The sequence below is a fragment of the Schistocerca serialis genome, chromosome 3, assembly GCF_023864345.2.
Source record: "Schistocerca serialis cubense isolate TAMUIC-IGC-003099 chromosome 3, iqSchSeri2.2, whole genome shotgun sequence".
In the NCBI taxonomy this organism is placed as follows: domain Eukaryota; kingdom Metazoa; phylum Arthropoda; class Insecta; order Orthoptera; family Acrididae; genus Schistocerca; species Schistocerca serialis.
The window spans coordinates 1,015,264,663-1,015,283,873 of record NC_064640.1 but is presented as its reverse complement, the minus strand read 5'-3'; the positions used below and the strand labels follow the sequence as shown (position 1 = coordinate 1,015,283,873).

Here is a 19,211-nt window from a genome sequence, read left to right as displayed (position 1 = left end):
ATAACCACAAGCATCTGATCCTAAACAAAAAGGTTTTGAAAAGTAAAGATTGTTAAAATTCTGACTGTTCACCAGTGCTTCTTTAAGTTTTTGGAAAGCTGTTTGACACTCCTGGGGTCCATTTATAAGGCACATTCTTCTTCAAAGGTTCCCTGAGACACGGTTCATTAAATAACTGACCTGGTACAAATTTTCAGTAAAATCCGAAAAGGCCAAACATACTCTTTAGCTCTTTATGTGTACTTAGGGCTGCATAATCTCTAATAGCCTTTAATTTACCTGGATTGGGCATAATCCCTTCACCACTAACTATGTGTCCCAGGAATTTAATTTTTTTCTTCACAAATTTGGTTTTGTCTAATTTCAGTTTCATTCCCCCTATTTTAATTGCCTCTAATACCTTTTCTAACAATATGCAATGCTCTTCCCAAGTGGGAGTCAAAACTAATATGTCATCCACACAAACAGTTAGCTGCCTTAATAAGTTATCACCTAAGACCTGGGGCATTGCCCTAAAAAAAGCACACACACTGATGTTCAACCCAAAGGTACTGGTAACATCGTCCTTCAACCAGGAACACTGTGTACTTTCTGGATTCTTTAGCCAAAGTTAAATTCCAGTAACCACAAGTTACATCCACAGAAGTAAAAAATTTTGCATCTTTAAATTTTTTTAATAATTCTTCTATGTTTCCAGGTCTATCACTTTCTGGTAAGATAATTTTATGTAATACCCTCACATCCCAAACTAGCCTAATTGAGCCATCCTTCTTAGGTACTAGAACCTATGGATTATTGTAGACACTAATTGCTTTTTTAATTATCTCCCATTCGAGCATGTTCTGTATCAAATCACGAACAGCTTCCTTACGTACTTCTGGAACAGCAAAGGGTTTTCAGAAAAAATGTGTATCTTCTTTCACAGTTAAATAGCATTCATAGTTCCAAACTAATCTGGGGTGGTCCAAAAATACTTCACATTGCCTATTTAAAATTTGCATCAGATCTTGTCTTTGTACGTTAGTCAAATCAGTTAGTTCCTCTAATTTTACATTGATTCTGATTCTGACATTCTCTAGCTCAGAGGATCTACTTCCTTCCTTTTACCATATTCATTATAACCTTCCATCACCACAGCAGTCCTACAATATCGGATCAGAGTATCACTTACTTCATTATTCACACTATGTCTTTTACTATAAACATTATAGTTACTTGTTTTCCATTTACCCTAATCATTGCATCATTGGTTCCAAAATTTATTCAATTTATTTATTTATTCAAGAAATTGGCACCTGCTAACATTTCCACACTGAGTCCATTGATAATTAAAAAATTCAATTCGATCTGTATCCCACCTACAGTGATTGGTAACAATATTTCTTGCTTAACTACTTTCTTTCTTTTACCTGTGGCCACCACAATTTTTAACCCACTCACAAGCATTATCACTATTTGTTTACTTTTGGAAGAGCATTCACAAAATTCTGTGACAATGTGCAAGCTTCTGATCCAGTATCTATCAAACAAGGAACCTTTTCTTCAAATACAGTTACTTCTACTATAGATTGTCCCACGTATTCACTTCTGATTACAGACTTAGGTCCTTCTAATAAATCTTGCACTACTTCGCGCCTGTCAAAGCCTACACCTTCTGTGGAAAGTACATTTAACTTAACTGGCCCCTTCTTTCACTTCATTATTTGTGGTGGCTTTTACTATCTGTTCCACTATAGACAAATCAAAACATTTCCCTAACTTCTCAACCTCCAGAATAATCTTTGTTTCTGCAATCCTATCCAAGGTGTCATCAAAACTATCTAAATAATTTACTACTTCTTCCTCTTCTGTCCCTTCATCCTCACTCTCCGAAATTACTTGATTCAGTCTATTAACAACATCCTCTTGTACCCCCATAGTGTCACTTCCATCATTTACGTGTAGTTTCACATTGGTTTCGCAGTGCTGATTCACTCCCACCTCCTGACCTGAGTCTTTACTTTCTCTATCAAGTTCCTTCTCAGCATGGTTCCTGCGATTTTTACTAAGATTTTCCTTTACACAAAATGCTACTTCCTTTTCTAAAGAAATAAATTGCTTCTCAGTGTCACTCTCCTCTGCCCTTCTTATTTCATTAACATTACTTTCAGTACATTATTTAGTAGGTGCCTTCTTTACAAAGGGTTTAGTCTATACGGTTGCAGTCTGCAAACACTAGTGTCATCACAGATCGCTACGTGTTTCCCTGTCATGCGATGCCATTGCCTCTGACATTTCTATTACCTGATAGGTGATGCTCGTCCATTACATCATCGACTCGTAGCTGATTGCAATCAAAATACTGTACTCTGTCATTGAACCTACTTCCAGCAGCACCACCTCTTCCTCTGTACCAACCCCAGTATCCATTACCTCTTTGTATGCCTATTCTATTTACATTGACTTCTGTCCTATTGTCATTGGGTCTCATGGGAGGCCTACATTCTCTCCTATTATTTTCCTCCTCTTTCAAAACGTTTTCTACTCTTTCAAAACGTTTCCTACTCTTTCTAAATGTTTTCTACTCTTTCTAAATGTTTTCTACTCTTTCTAAATGTTTTCTACTCTTTCTAAATGTTTTCTACTCTTTCTAAATGTTTTCTACTCTTTCTAAATGTTTTCTACTCTTCCTAAATAATGGATAAACCTATCAATACCATCTCGAGGAGCTGAAATGATCTTATTCCGCCAATATAATGGCGACATATTCTCTATGCCCATAATGATCTGCTCTGTTTCTACCTTTGCATTTAAATATGACAAGGTAGTCACCCACTTTTGTACAAACCTTTTGATGCTATCTTTCTTTGGGTCATATTTTTTCCCAAACCAAAACTTGTTTAAAACTTCCATCTGCTTTCTCTTTCCCCAATATTCTTGGAAAAAAGCCTGTTTGAAATCCCCTAAACTATCATACTTATCAGAAGCTAACTTCGCCCATATTCTAGCTTCCCCCATTAAATTTGACATAATGAAACCAATCTTTTGCTCGTCTTCCACACTTTAGGCAACACATCTTTGAAGTCACTCCAAAACTCTTTTGGATGAACATTCTTATTTGGCTCAAATTTCAAATATTGGTGCTGCATCACATAGGCAATTTCAGTAGATTCCACAACACCATTAGACACTACACACACACTATTCTTGTTAGCTTTCTGTTCAACCATTGTTAGTCTACCTTCATGGTTACATGGCTGTCCATTTACCTCAGTACTAAACTGATTAATGTTAGTTTCTGTATTAGTAATTTTATTAGACATTTGCACACCAACCTTCATACACACATTTCCTTCCCTAATTTTACTTTCTAAGACAATGTGACAATCTTCACTGCATTTTTCTACATTCTAAATACGTTCATAAACTTTATCTAATTCAGGATTTACTCTTTTCTCTAACTTAACACTATCCTCAGAAACTTGCCTTATCTGTGACGTTAGTTCACTTTCCACTGTTACAATTGCAGCATTACATTCTTGCCTCACCTGATTAATGTCAATTTTAGTGTTATTACCAAACAAAGTCAGGTCATTTTTCCTTGAATCCCTCAAATTCGAAATTTTATTTTGCATTTTGGATTCCATTTTGACCACTTCATATGTAATTTGTTTTATCTCAGAACTTATTGAAGTTTTTATATCTGACCCCATTTTTATTGTTTTTGTATCAATATCCTTACCAATTTTATTCATTTTATCATCAATATCAGAACTCGATGATGTTTTAATTTTGGAACCCAAACCATTCATCTTACTATCAATATCCAATTCCATTTTACACATATTAGCATTTATTTGTCCCATATGTTGCAAGATGCTTGCCAACATATCTGACACATTGTCCTTCTGCTTCCTAGCAGCTGACATTGGCTCCTGCTTTATTTCTTTAACATTGCCAGGTGTAAGTGGGACACTAGGTTCCAATATATTGTGCTCACTAACTGGTCCGTAATTAGCATACATTGAATCTGTCAAACTGCTACTCGCATTAGCTTGTGACATATCAAAACTGAAACCAGTACTCATGGAATCATTTCCAGCTTTAACTCTTCCCAAACCTACCTCCAGTTTCTCATCTACAATTTCCTGATTGTTTTCAGCCATTCTGCTTAGTTTCTTAGCACATGCACACAGATAATAAAGTAGAACACTACATATCTTTAATCTCATCTGGTTGACTGCATGCCGAGATGAAACTGCGTATCCATCTGCCAAGCTCTGCGCCAACCAAGTACAGTTTCCAGGCCCCTGCTGCATAAATGGCCGCCAACTGCCCCGGATGCTGGTCATCGCAGTATAATGACACCTGGTGATCTTCAGCTTTCAGCACGTCATCTGCTACTGCATACCGTCAGTTGTTCTCACTGCAGTAGAAATGACACCTCTCTTTGCCAAGTGGTCACCGACATACTCTGCCACCTCATTTCAATGGCTGCCGATTCTTGATGCACGTTCATTAGCACATGTGTCTATTGTCCTAATATACGCTACTGGCCATTAAAATTGCTACACCAAGAAGAAATGCAGATGATAAACGGGTATTCATTGGACAAATATATTATACTAGAACTGACATGTGATTACATTTTCACGCAATTTGGGTGCATAGATCCTGAGAAATCAGTACCCAGAACAACCACCTCTGGCCATAATATGCCTAGACATTGAGTCAAACAGAGCTTGGATGGCGTGTACAGGTACAGCTGCCCATGTAGCTTCAACACGATACCACAATTCATCAAGAGTAGTGACTGGACTATTGTGATGAGCCAGTTGCTTGGCCACCATTGACCAGACATTTTCAATTGGTGAGAGATCTGCAGAATGTGCTGGCCAGGACAGCAGTCGAACATTTTCTGTATCCAGAAAGGCCCGTACAGGACCTGCAACATGCGGTCGTGCATTATCCTGCTGAAATGTAGGGTTTTTCAGAGATCGAATGAAGGGTAGAGTCGCAGGTAATAACATATCTGAAATGTAACATCCACTGTTCAAAGTGTCAACAATGCAAACAAGAGGTGACTGAGACGTGTAACCACTGACACCCCATACCATCATGCCGGGTGATACGCCAGTATGGCGATGACGAATACACGCTCCCAATACGCGTTCATCGCGATGTCACCAAACACAGATGCGACCATCATGATGCTGTAAACAGAACATGGATTCATCCAAAAAAAATTATGTTTTGCCATTTGTGCACACAGGTTCATCCTTGAGTACACCATCACAGGCACTCCAGTCTGTGATGCAGCATCAAGGGTAACCCCAGCCATGGTCTCTGAGCTGATAGTCCATGCTGCTGCAAACGTTGTCAAGCTGTTCATGCAGATGGTTGTTGTCTTGCAAACATCCCCATCTGTTGACTCGGGGATTGAGACGTGGCTGTACGATCTGTTACAGCCATGCGGATAAGATGCCTGTCATCTTGACTGCTAGTGATACGAGGCCGTTGGGATCCATCACGGCATTCCGTATTACCCTCCAGAACCCACCGATTCCATATTCTGCTAACAGTCATTGGATCTCGACCAACATGAGCAGCAATGTCGTGATATGATAAACCACAATCACAATAGGCTACAATCCGACCTTTATCAAAGTCGGAAACATGATGGTACGCATTTCTCCTCCTTACACGAGGCATCACAACAACGTTTCACCAGGCAACGCTGGTCAACTGCTGTCTGTGTATGAGAAATTGGTTGGAAACTTTCCTCATGTCAGCATGTTGAAGGTGTCACCACTGGCGCCCACCTCATGTGAATGCTCTGAAAAGTTAATCATTTGCATATCATAGCATCTTCTTCCTCTCAGTCAAATTTCGCGTCTGTAGCACATCATTTTCGTGGTGTAGCAATTTTAATGTCCAGTAGTGTAGTTCCTTTTTCACTCACATGTCAAACATTTAAACAAGTTCATTTAACACTGCTGCTTTTATATACAATACCTACTCTTCCAAACTCTATATTTTAATTCCTGGTCGATAAAGCACCAATTGCAGCATTGCTTGGCTAAAATTCGTGTAACTGCTTACTGCTTCTTTTGTCATACTGTCGACCTCAAAAGTCCCACCTACCTCAGTATAGCATCTGGTCACCAACCCACTTCTCTGCAATGTACTTTCTTTTCTGGCGATGTTAAAAGCAGCGTTGATGAAAAACATCATCAATACTTATGTTAGCACAGTCTGCATTAACTCTGTAGCGAAATGTCATGCAAACATATTATAAAAATTTTTGGGTGGAGGGTGATTGTTTCATCTCTTAGAAAACTGTAAAAATTGGGCAAATAGTTCATTATTTGTTTTAGATGCCAAATTAAATAGGTGCCATCAGCCCGCATTTAAAACTAACAGCTAATATCACTGTCCTCATCTCACAGCTCATACCCTCTAGTACTCATGCAAGACAGCCAGAAATGTACCAAAGTTCAACTTGAATTATTATGCAATTTTCACTGTTTATACTAAGCTACAACATAAGTTTAACATTTGGTCTTTTTCAGTGAATTTCTTTAAAAGAAGTTGCTCACCAACTGTTCCATAAATGATTATAAAATATGCCATACAGATTTCTTCACAAAGGCCAAGACTTGACACACATTTACCTCTCCAACTAATTCCTTCACCCCCCCAGGGGGTCCACAACTCTTTTGTGGACACGTGCGTAGCGAGCACGGGACCCCGAGCTAATGTGGCCCTCCTTCCTTTCCGGGCTGCATATCTTCCCTTCCCTTTCCGCATCCCTCCCCGTCCCCCATCTTCGCCCCCCCCCCCCCCCTCACCTCTGGCTCTTTCCTTCCCTTTCTCCCCCTCTGGGAGTATGGTTTGTGCCTATGTCCGGAGACGGACGCTCGAAAATGTTCCAAATTCCTTGCTTTTACACTTGCAAGTCCTCGTCCTTCCTCTGTCCTTCCTCTGTCCTTCTCTTTTCCTTCCCTCTTCTCCTTGCCCTTTTCTCCACTGCGGCGTTTGAGACCCCCTTTTCTTTCCTTTCCCTTTCTCTTTTTTCCTCCCTGTGCGTGTCTGAAGGCCGACCCACGCACTTCCATGCGTAGCCGGTGACGGGGTAACGCGTAATTCCCCGCCCCGGGTAGACAGGTAGGACACGTACGTACCCCCTGGTAATGGCCAGGCCCAGGGAGGGGTGATTACCCGAGCTGATACCTTCCGAAAGTGCCAATTGGTCCCTCCGTCCGTTTGTCGGGAGGTGTGACCTGAGGTGTGAACAATCACCTAAGGCGGGTGTGCCCTCGGTGAGGGCCCCCACAAGGGAGGAGCGCGCCATCGGAGACGCCGGTAATCATGGGGGATTCTTCCGCAATGGTTTCCTCACCTTCCACTATGTCTGCTCACAAACGTAAGTTCACTGAGTCTCAGCCACAGACGGTTCTTCCATCGTTGCCACAGTTCCTTGTTGTTTCTCGGTCTGACGAAGGTCACGACTTTTCCACGGTCAACCCTTTCATTATTCAGAAAGGTGTCGACGCAATTGCGGGTCCTGTAAAGTCTTGTTCCAGATTACGGAATGGCACCCTGTTGTTAGAAACACACAGTGCCCTCCAGGCTCAAAAATTGCTGCGTACTTCTCTGCTCCACACCTTCCCTGTCCGGGTGGAACCGCACTGTACCTTAAATTCCTCGCGTGGAGTCGTTTATACACGCTCCCTCGATGGATTGTCTGACGAAGAAATTCAGCACTATCTGTCTGACCAAGGCGTCACGGCTGTTCATCGGGTTATGAAAAGGGTTGACTCGAACATCATTCCAACCCGCACTGTCTTCTTGACATTTGACAAAGTTCAACTCCCATCAAAAATCAAAGCAGGCTATGAGATAATTTCGGTTCGCCCTTATGTCCCAAACCCTACGCGTTGTTATCGATGTCAGCGGTTCAATCACACCAGCCAGTCCTGTTCCAATCCGGCCAAATGTGTTACGTGTGGCAGGGATGCCCATGAGGGTGCTTGTCCACCTCCATCCCCTCGCTGCATCAACTGTATGGGTGACCACGCTGCTTCCTCTCGAGATTGCCCTGTTTTTAAGGACGAAAAGCTGATCCAGGAAATAAGAGTGAAGGAAAAGGTGTCGACCTTTGCTGCTCGAAAGTTACTCGCCAGTCGACAGCCCACCGTGCCTCAGAAAGGAAAATACAGCACTGTCCTTGCTTCTCCTCGGCCAACAAAGGAGGCGGCCACGCAGACTTGCGACCTCACATTTAGTACCACGGTCGTCAGATCGGCCAGCGCAAAGATCGCCCATTCAACCTCACCTCTTTCACCTGCCCACTCTATGGCTCACCCTTCGTCGGGTTCTGCTAAATCTTGAGCCCAAAAGTCAGACGCCAAGTCTTCAAAAAAAGAGCATTCTCGTGAAGAGTTTTTACGTACTGCAACTTCACAACCATCGGTTCCTCCTTCATCTAAACATACCTCCAAGAAGGCTACGAAGAAACACAGTTCCTCTCCTTCTCCGCCAAGGCGTGTCCCATCTACAGCACCACCTGGCGGAAATCGCCCTCGGCCATCTTCTGTGTCGCCGAGGCGCACTGTTGGTGGCCGGTCAACTGGCCGATCGTTGGTGGCAGGAGCTGCTCCTGACCAACCTATGGATCAGGATCTTCTGCCTTCGACTGAATGCCATTCCATGCTGTCGGTCGCAAGCTCTGAGCAGTCGTTGAGTTGACAGCACCCTTGGTGACGTTCCTCCATTTTCTGTTCACCCTATGTCCATTATCCACTGGAATATCCGCGGCATTCGCGCCAATCGGGAGGAATTGTCGATCCTCTTACGATCCTACTCGCCGGTCATCTTCTGTCTTCAGGAAACAAAGCTGCGTCCCCATGACCGCTTTGTTCTCCCTCATTTTCAGTCCGTCCAATATGACCTCCCCTCTGTTGAAGGCACTCCAGCCCATGGAGGACTCATGATTCTGCTCCATGATACTCTCCATTATCACCCAATCCCCTTAAACACTTCCTTCCAAGCTGTCGCCGTCCGTCTTTCCCTTTCTGGATACACGTTCTCTCTTTGTACGGTATACATTCCATCGTCTACACCAATGGCACGAGCTGATCTCCTTCATCTTCTTGATCAGCTTCCACCCCCCTATTTGCTGGTTGGGGACTTCAATGCCCACCACCTGCTTTGGGGATCTCCACATCCTTGTCCACGTGGCTCACTATTGCTAGACGTCTTCCACCAAGCGGATCTAGTCTGCCTCAACACTGGGGTCCCCACATTTTTGTCTGCCTCCACGGCAAATTTATCCCATTTGGACCTTGCGGTCGGTACTGTTCCGCTAGCTCGGCGCTTCGAATGGTTCGCCCTTGATGATACACACTCGAGTGACCACTTTCCATGTGTTCTTCGACTGCAGCCTCAACTGCCATATATGCGCTCGCGACGCTGGAAGTTTGCCCAAGCCGATTGGACACTTTTTTCGTCTCTAGCGACATTCGATGACCGTCGCTTTCCCAGCGTCGACGATGAGGTCACACATTTTACCGACGTTATTCTCACAGCTGCGGAACGTTCAATACCACGCACCACCGAATTGCCCCGGCGCCCTCCAGTTCCTTGGTGGAACGAGGCATGCCGTGACGCAATACGTGAGCGGCGACGTGCTCTTCGCATTTTCCGTCACCATCCAACTTTGTCCAACTGTATCCGATATAAGCAGCTCCGTTCGCGATGCCGTCGCGTCATCCGCGATAGCAAGAAGGCAAGCTGGAAATTCTTTACTAGCTCATTTAACAACTTCACTCCCTCCTCGGAAGTTTGGAGTCGGCTTCAACGGTTCTCAGGCGCGCCTAGTTTCTCCCCGGTCTCTGGGCTCACTGTCGCGCATGATACCTTAGTGGACCCCGTCGCAATTTCTAACTCATTGGGTCAGCACTTTGCTGAGATTTCGAGCTCTTCAAATTACCCGCCAGCGTTTCTCCCGAAGAAACGTGCAGCGGAAGTGCAACATCTTGCTTTCTCCTCTCAAAATCGCGAAAGCTACAATACTGTTTTCTCCATGCGCGAACTCCAACATGCACTCTCTTCTTCTCGCTCCTCCGCCCCAGGACCGGATGGTATCCATGTCCTAATGTTGCTGCATTTATCAACCCATAGCCTGCGTTACCTCCTTCGCCTTTATAATCGAATTTGGACCGACAGTACCTTTCCCAGGCGATGGTGGGAAGCTATTGTCGTTCCCGTTCCGAAACCTGGAAAGGACAAACATCTCCCCTCTAGCTATCGCCCCATTTCTCTCACGAGTAGTGTCTGTAAGGTTTTGGAGCGTATGGTGAATTACCGTTTAGCTTGGTGGCTGGAGTCCCGCAGTCTTTTAACACCAGCCCAATGCGGATTCCGAAAGCATCGTTCTGCTGTTGACCATCTTGTTGATCTCTCCACTTATATCATGAACAATTTTCTCCGGAAACACCAAACGGTAGCAATATTTTTTGATCTGGAGAGAGCGTACGATACCTGTTGGAGGACAGGCATCCTCCGCACACTGTTCTCTTGGGGCTTTAGAGGCCGGCTGCCCCTTTTTTTCGCGAATTTATGGCAGAGCGCACATTTAGGGTGCGGGTGAACACTACTCTCTCCCGTACTTTCTCCCAAGAAAACGGGGTACCCCAGGGCTCCGTGCTGAGTGTTGTACTGTTTGCCATCGCCATTAATCCAATTATGGATTGTCTCCTTCCTGATGTCTCGGGCTCCCTCTTTGTGGACGATTTTGCGATCTACTACAGCTCTCAACGGACCAGCCTTCTTGAAAGACGTCTTCAAGGATGTCTCGATCGCCTCCACTCGTGGAGCATCGAAACCGGCTTCCGTTTCTCGCCCAGTAAGACCGTTTGTGTTAATTTTTGGCGACGTAAGGAGTTTCTTCCGCCCTCCTTACATCTAGGTCCTGTCAACCTTCCGTTTTCCGACGTCGCTAAATTCTTGGGTCTTATGTTTGACAGAAAACTGTGCTGGTCCTCCCACGTTTCCTATCTTTCGGCTCGCTGTCTGCATTCCCTTAACACCCTCCCTGTCCTGAATGGTACCTCTTGGGGAGCGGACCGGGTGGTCCTTCTCCGCCTCTATCGCGCCTTAGTGCGCTCGAAATTGGATTATGGAAGCATAGTCTACTCCTCTGCTCGGCCGTCTATTCTTCGGCGTCTCGACTCTATCCACCACCGTGGATTACGTTTAGTGTCTGGAGCTTTTTACACCAGCCCTGTGGAAAGCCTTTATGCTGAGACTGCTGAACCTCCGCTGTCCAATCGGCGGGCAGTCCTTCTGAGTCATTATGCTAGCCATCTGTCTTCCATGCCTGCTAATCCAGCCCATAACCTTTTTTTCGACGCCTCCTTTGAGGTCGGGTATGCAGGCCGCTCCTCCTCCCTACTACCCCCGGGAGTCCGCTTCCGTCAACTGCTCCATTCTCTTTCCTTCCGCTTTCCTAAAACCTTCTTGACAACTTGGGGTACAGCACCGCCTTGGCTCCGTCCCCGGATCGACTTGCTCAGAGACCTATGTCAGTTTCCCAAGGATGGTACCCCTACACTTGTTTACCGTCGGGCATTTGCTGCTCTATGTGCACAAATGACGGAAGCCACATTTATTTACACCGATGGCTCGAAAACATCGTTAGGTGTAGGGAGTGCCTATATTGTTGGTGACACCCCAAATCACTTTCGGCTTCCTGACCAGTGTTTGGTTTATACTGCGGAGCTTTACGCTGTTCTCCAGGCTGTCCACTACATCCACCGCCATCAGCGGATACAGTACGTAATCTGCTCAGATTCTCTCAGCTCTCTCCTAAGTCTCCAAGTTCTTTACCCTGTGCACCCTCTGGTCCACCGGATTCAGGACTGTCTGCGCTTGCTCCACCTGGGGGGCGTCTCAGTGGCGTTCCTCTGGCTCCCGGGACACGCTGGTATCTGTGGAAATGAGGCGGCCGATATAGCGGCCAAGGCTGCAGTCTCTCTTCCTCGGCCAGCTCTTCAGTCTCTTCCGTTTACCGATCTACGGAGCGGTTTATGTCGCCAAGTTACTCATTTATGGCATGCGCATTGGTCAACACTTCCCCACAATAAATTGCGGGAAGTGAAAGCCGTTCCTTGCGCTTGGACCTCTTCCTCCCGAACGCGTCGTCGGGAGGAGGTAATTTTAGCTCGACTCCGGATAGGGCACTGTCTTTTTAGTCATCGACATCTTTTAAGCGGTGATCCTCCCCCACTCTGTCCCCACTGCTCTCAGCTGTGGACGGTCAGACACCTTTTAATTGAATGCCCCTATTTTAATCCGTTACGCTCCCGTCTACAGCTATCGCCTGATCTATCGTCGATTTTAGCAGATGACACGCGCTCAGCTGACCGTGTTCTACAGTTTATTAGTGACAGTGAAATGACGTCAGTCATTTGAAGCTTTTTTTTGGGGGACAACCAACCCCTTTCTATAGTGGACTTTTAAGCATTCCTTCTGCCTTTAGTTTCTCAAATTTTCTGACTTTGTATCCATTGCTGCTGATTTTAAATTTCGTTTTTTTCCTGTTTTCTACGTCACGGGCTGGGCGCTAATGACCATAGAAGTTTTGCGCCCTAAAACCACAAACAAACAAAAAAAAAAAAAAAAAAAAAATAATTCCTTCACAAAACTCAAATTTTCACAATTTGTCTGTAAATGCATCTGCTTTCACAGGGATATAAAATGAACACAAAATAACAGTACCTTCTTCATTTTACATATAACTTTTTCGGTAACATTCAACATGACCTGCACATCTGACAGCGAGACTACGACTGCCTCCATGCCGTTGCTCACAGCACATATACTACTTGATAGAGTGCGGGAAAGACTCCACTCTGATTGGTTGATCAAATGAACAGCCAATCAGATCAGTCTTTCAAGATCATATTTGCCCCTAAACTGTTTTACTCCAATCAACATTCACAGACACATTTACGTCATTTTATGCTGCAAATAGTAATAAAATGTTCAACCAAACCAAACCAAACCAAATGAAAACTAATCTTGAAATAACCGTAGAAAAAAATTACTGTTCAAATAACTATTGTGGCTGCCTTCGTACAAAAACAAGCACACTTGGACATACATCATCAGCAAGTAAGGGGAATTACAGCTTTTGTTGCAACAGCTTGTTGCACACTTTCCCTTGACCAAGTAACATAATGTTCAACAGGAGATAATATTGAATCTTTACATATGTCCCACATGCACACTCTCAGTAATTTACACAACAAAATAAATAGTTATTAAATGAATATCAATTCCTAATGAATTCTCTATTACGAAAATGAAAAATAATTTATGTTATTTAAGTATAAAAATTCAAACATACTGTCCTAACATTTTGTAAACTCTAGTTACGATTCCAACTGATAGCAAAGGACAAACTGTTATGCATCCGAACTGACTTTAATCTTACTAGTGCCGTTTTTAAATATCAAAAGACTAAATAAAAAGTTTTTTCGAAATTGAATAAGATTTAGTATTGTTTATTTAAATGCTTAAGGGTTTGAATATTCTGTCTCTGGAACTGACACAAGTGGCGCTTCCCATGGTTGTGTTAGCAACAGGTGTGAGTGAATCACACCGAGATACAAGCAGTTGTCACCACCACCAACTACAAAGCTATGAGCCCGTACTGCAAGGTAGTTTACTTCAATAAAATGCTATTGTGGTTTGACTCGTGATGTTACAAGCTCAATCAACTATGGAAACATTGCTGCAGATTGCAAGCTCTTCTTGCACCCTGTGGCTGAGGCCAGCATCACCACCTCCACCAGCTGCCTGTATGAACTGAGGATCACCTCAGTACCATGCAACAGGCATTGTTTGTGCTGGCATGAGCCACAACTTGCAGATGACTGCACCCTGTATGCTCGATAGCCACTGGCAAGGCCGGTTCCACATCTCGGATGAGGCACCCCACAGACATATTGAGTGAACATCCACTTTCTTTCCAGCCCTGAATTCTATCTGCCTAAGAGGCTCCATTACGAGCCTAACATTGGAGCTCCTAATAACCAGTAAACCCTTCCCCTGTGAGCCTGCTTGGACCCTGCTGAAGGAGCATCCACCTGTCCACTCACAGGATGAATGGGCAAGGCCAGGTGGCCAGTCTCCACATTGGTCCTCTGCCTTGAGCAATGCGAACATGTTACCACCTGCCAATCACCTTGCTGTGAGGGCAGATTCACCTTGTTGTGTGCACTAGGAGGCACCTCGGAAGCAGAGCCTGAGGGCAAAAGAAGTGATACCTGAGGTGTCCTGTGTGATGCACCAGATTCTCTGCCTCTGTTGCAACCTGAGGCAGCAGCCCGAACGTGACTGACTGTAGCCAACAGCACGTTCAACTGTTCACAAACTGTGGCCATCTACTACTGCATCCGCATGCAGCATGTACACATCCAATCCATCTTAGCAAGACTAACTGAAGAAGTGAACTATAAAAGCAGTTGATCTTAGATATGTAACTTGCAACCCTCCTGGCATGGGACCAAAGCATGCTGATGCGTTAAAGAGCTACATAGCTCGTTGTTCAGTGAGCAACTACTGTGCTAAAGACTGAATGAATTTACACTTACAAAAACGCAAGTTAATCCTCTTAAACAGAGAAACATGCATGAAATTTAATAAATGTACTATGTGGAAAACACAGAAAAGGATAAACCCTTAACTTGCCACTCTGTAGGCATACTCATATCACAGACAAGAGCTGGAACCTGACTAGTCAATCTGCAATTTCTGAGTGGTGAGGAGCAAATGCAGAAAGACAAATTCCCAATGAAGGCAGGTTGATGACTTGAATTAAGGCCAAACACTGTCACAATGCACCTATGAGAGGCACGGATTCTGGTATTTGGTAGGATGCTTGCAGCAGGAGACCCATGGAATTCAGGGGTCTGATTAACTCCATGGGAGTAGACACTAACGGAGGTAGCAGACACTGGCAGCATGTTAGGTACAAACTTGAGAGCAGCACTCAAAGTGAAAAAACAGGCATGTTTGCATCATCATGGTTCTTTAAAGAGCCAAGCTTTTGTATTCAAAGGGAATTCTCACTCAGATCATTGGGGCATTGAATCCATGTTGCTTCTGGCCAGCCTCAGTAAGCTTTACTGAGGCTGGCCAGAAGAAACATGAAGTCAATGCCCCAATGATCTGAGTGAGAATTCCCTTTGAATATAAAAGCTTAGATCTTTAAAGAATCATGATGGTGCAGTGTTACTCCCTTCCTATAGTCATCCTACCAATCCACCAGCACTTAAGAAGCTTCAGCTAATCTGACAAGTTGCTCTGCACCTCCAGGGCACCACTGGCCAACCATACTTAGATTCCTCCCATTCTCCTAATTGGTAGGTAGGTATGTTTCTGGTCTTTAAATTAACAAACTCCAAGTTTGGTAGCAGTAGCGTTCAGCTGGAAACTAAACATCACTGCCACTCCTATTATGGCCAGTAACAACAATGTTTTACATCACTTGGCCCCACCCTCAGTCCTTTTTTGGGTGAGGACTGCTGCAGTAGCAATCTGACCTGTGTAAACCCACTGACATTGCAGTCCTTAAGAGCATGTATCAAGCTTGTTGCCCCTGCTAAGATGTGCCTTTTCATGGCCATCTTTTACTGTGAGGCTGTATGACAGTGTCTAGGTGGTGGATGGTATTACCAGTTAATTCTCTGAAGTGAAAGTTCTCCCCTGTAACAGCTGCTCAGAGTGTCTGCAATTTTCAGGGCTCCAGTGCTACTATTTAGCTACAGTAACCTAAAAACTACCACCTTTGTCTGCTCTGTGCATTGTATCTCTGATTTCCTATTTTGGAATGGCCTTGATGACTCCAGTAACCTTAATCTAATACAGACATACTTATTCTTAATCAGTCATCTCTTACTGTAATTTTACAAAACACACTAACAAACAACTATCTTGATCTTTAAAATCAGTGTTAATCAGTAATTCCCATACATATGACAACACCTAATCCATACATTGCAGATTAAATTCTTTCTTAGAAATAAATGCTGGAATTTGGGAACTTGATTTGTTAAACTGTACATTTTTTTGTGTGTTTCTGAGTGGCTCTGCTGCTACACATCATAAAGCACAGTACACTGACTGACAGAAGTATTTTTGTATACATAGTAAATATTTCATAACACTTGCTAAATCAACATTTCTGTAGAGAATTCATTTACAACATATTTGCAATGAAATGTGCAAGAGCTGTCAGTATTCTTTGTCCTAATTTGGATTTGTGATTTTTACGGGTGAAATGACAGGTGGTGGCCATACTGTGAAAAAAGGTCTAATGAGTCAAAAAGTACCTGAAGCTCCAGTTACTCAGAAAACTGTGGAGGACCTTGGAAAAAAGATGCAAGAATGCCAGAAAAAACTTGAAGAGTTTACTAGGAAAATTCATGAGATTGACAAAAAAATGTGTTTCCTTACACCAGAGATAAATAATATGAAAACCAAAACACAAAAGTTGGAAACTGAAATTATGGTAAGGTGTTTTCAGGCATGCTATATCAGAGGTAATATCCTGAGTTAGTCTTACTTCTCTTTGAAATTGTCTCCACGTCCTACTTTTGCCCATTTCTAAAATAAAACATCTCATCCTGAATGTCTAGATTTGAGAACAGTCATTTTATACACTTTGTAATGAATCAGAGATGTCCCATTATTTTGATTAGAGTGCATATGAGGAGATGATGTAATAAATGTTTCTCTTACAAGTTTGTCTCATGATTTTCACAACATAGACCTTACAGCTATTTTGAACAGTAAATAAATTCTGAATCAGTCTCTTGGGAAAGACACAGATATCAAAGCCCTGCTGATTAATACTGTTAAGGTGTATGGATAAACCTTTCAAAAATTTTACTTGCATTTTCATTAGGATAAAATTAACTTTTTTTACTTGGTTTTGTGTAACTTGACATGATTCCAAATTTATCATGAAATAACAAAATGTCCATTTTTTTTTTATAATCTGATATTTTTGCATAAATATTTTATTCACATATTTGCTATTCATGAACAGTTTCTTGCCACTTAAGACAATTATTTTCAGACACTTCAGAGAGAACACCCAAAACTCGAGCATGAAGTAAAGAATCAGGAAAAGAGAGTGTTAAAAGTTACAGTTGATCCAGCAAAAGTTGCAACTCTCACATTGGTTATGGGGAAAGCCAAAAAAGGTATGTTAAGACATTCACAAAAGTTGTGAAGAAGTTATGTTTATGTCAGCATGAGTTTTAGAACAGAGCAGGACTCCAGTCAAATCTGTGTAAAGAATATGACAAAATGTAACTTGACAAAAATTTAAATATGAAGCATATTTCAGTCATCTCATTTCTGTACTCACTGCAGCTCATAGACATCTTGTCATACTGAGTGAGGTGGTGCAGTGGTTAGGACACTGGACTCGCATTCAGGTGGACAGTGGTTCAAACACGCATCCGGCCTTCCTGATCTAGGTTTCTTGTGATTTCCCTAAACTACTTCAGGGAAATGCTGGGATGGTTCCTTTGAAAGGATATGATTGACTTCCTTCCCCGTCCTTCCCTAATGTAAGGGGACTGATGACCTTGCTGTCCGGTCCCTTCCCCACAAATCAACTTCTACAGAGTTTGGATTCAACAAGTCTTTGGTAGGTTTCTAGAAGTGTGTGGCACTAGCCACAAGTCACACAATTCTCATAAACTATGGCGGTTTGTGGGAGTGGAGCTGGTGTCCAATAGCATCTCAGATGTCTTCCATTGTGGTTCATATCATGCAAATTTGGCTGGAGAGATATCAACTTAAGTTTACTGTCGTGCTCTTCATACCACTGTAGCATGATTCTGGTACTGTGATATGGACAGTTAGCCTGCTGGAAGATTCCATCACCATCAAGGTCAACATTAAGCCTGAAGGGATACAGGTGCTATGCATGAATGTTCAAATAGTCCACATCTGTGTTGGTGTGTTCAATTTCTACAAGTCTGTTGTATCACCAGTTGAAAGTCTTCCCTAGTATAATACAGCCTTAACTGGCCTGCATCCATGGCAAAATGTTAGTTTGGAGCAACTAAACATAGTGCATACAGTTTCTGATATGGAACCATTGTAGATGTAAAATTTTATTGTCACACAGTAGTTGAACAGTCAGTGAAGTCTACCACTTTGTCTTTGCAGGACTATGGTGGATGAAAAGCCTACTGGGAAGTGTCAAGATCTTGCATGGAAAATGTTTAAGAATAATATCCACTGTCTCAGATACTGAAACATGAAAACTTGTTAATTCACTCTATAATTTTCTGTAGTATCTTACTTTGGGGCAGTTCTATACTCTTTTGTTTACAGATTTTCCATCCAGTATTCTGTAAATACATACTGACTCATTCCATGAACAAGTAGCTTTGACTGACTTGGTTCTATGGCCAGTAGATAAAATATTTAATGAGGCATGAATTTATCTCAAAAAGACAGCTTAGACCCCATATAAGAGGCAGTGTTTGTTGAAATAGACAAAAATATTGTGTCTGTGAAGGTAAAATTAAGTCTGACTGTGAAGTTATCTGGACATACATGATTAGCCATGGTGAACTCAAGTTAATCATTGGATGTTTTTATTGGCCATCCAATTTTCTTGTAACAGTTGTATAATCATTCAAACAAAGTCTGTGTTACATAGCATGGAAATACTGCAGTCACATAATATTAGTTGGAGGCAACATTGACCTACAGAGTATAGACTGATATGTTCGTGGATTTATTGCAGGTACTGTGGACAATCTGTCTTGAGAAGTAGTCATGGACACATTTTTCCAAGACTGTCTTCAGCTGCTAGTTCAACAATTCACTCTCTATGAAAGTATTTTAGTCCCTATAGCTACAAGCATGCCTGATCTTATCAGCAGTGTCAGTTAGGAGAGTTTTCATTATGGGAAGAGCTGATAACATTGTTAACATTCTACTTAATCAATGAATGGACATAATTTAGTTCAAATATGGTGGATGTAGAGGAATTTTGGATGAAGGTTAAATTGTTTGCAAACCATGCTCTTGAGAAGGATGTGCAAAATAAGGGTATTGAGGATGGAAAAGACTACTGTGGTTGAATTACAAAATTCAGGGATTGGTGTGGAAGCAAAGATTGTTGCATTCTC

General features: G+C 42.8%; 1 protein-coding gene across 1 annotated transcript in view; it reads left to right on the top strand.

Moving 5' to 3' along the window:
• The window catches only part of LOC126471368 (structural maintenance of chromosomes protein 4-like), a 178,339-nt gene that overhangs the window by 95,040 nt on the left and 64,088 nt on the right, over positions 1–19,211 (top strand). The window contains exons 9-10 of the mRNA XM_050099490.1: positions 16,338–16,561; positions 17,132–17,258. Of these exons, the coding sequence (XP_049955447.1) occupies positions 16,338–16,561; positions 17,132–17,258 (351 nt within the window). The remainder of the gene's footprint in view (positions 1–16,337; positions 16,562–17,131; positions 17,259–19,211) is intronic.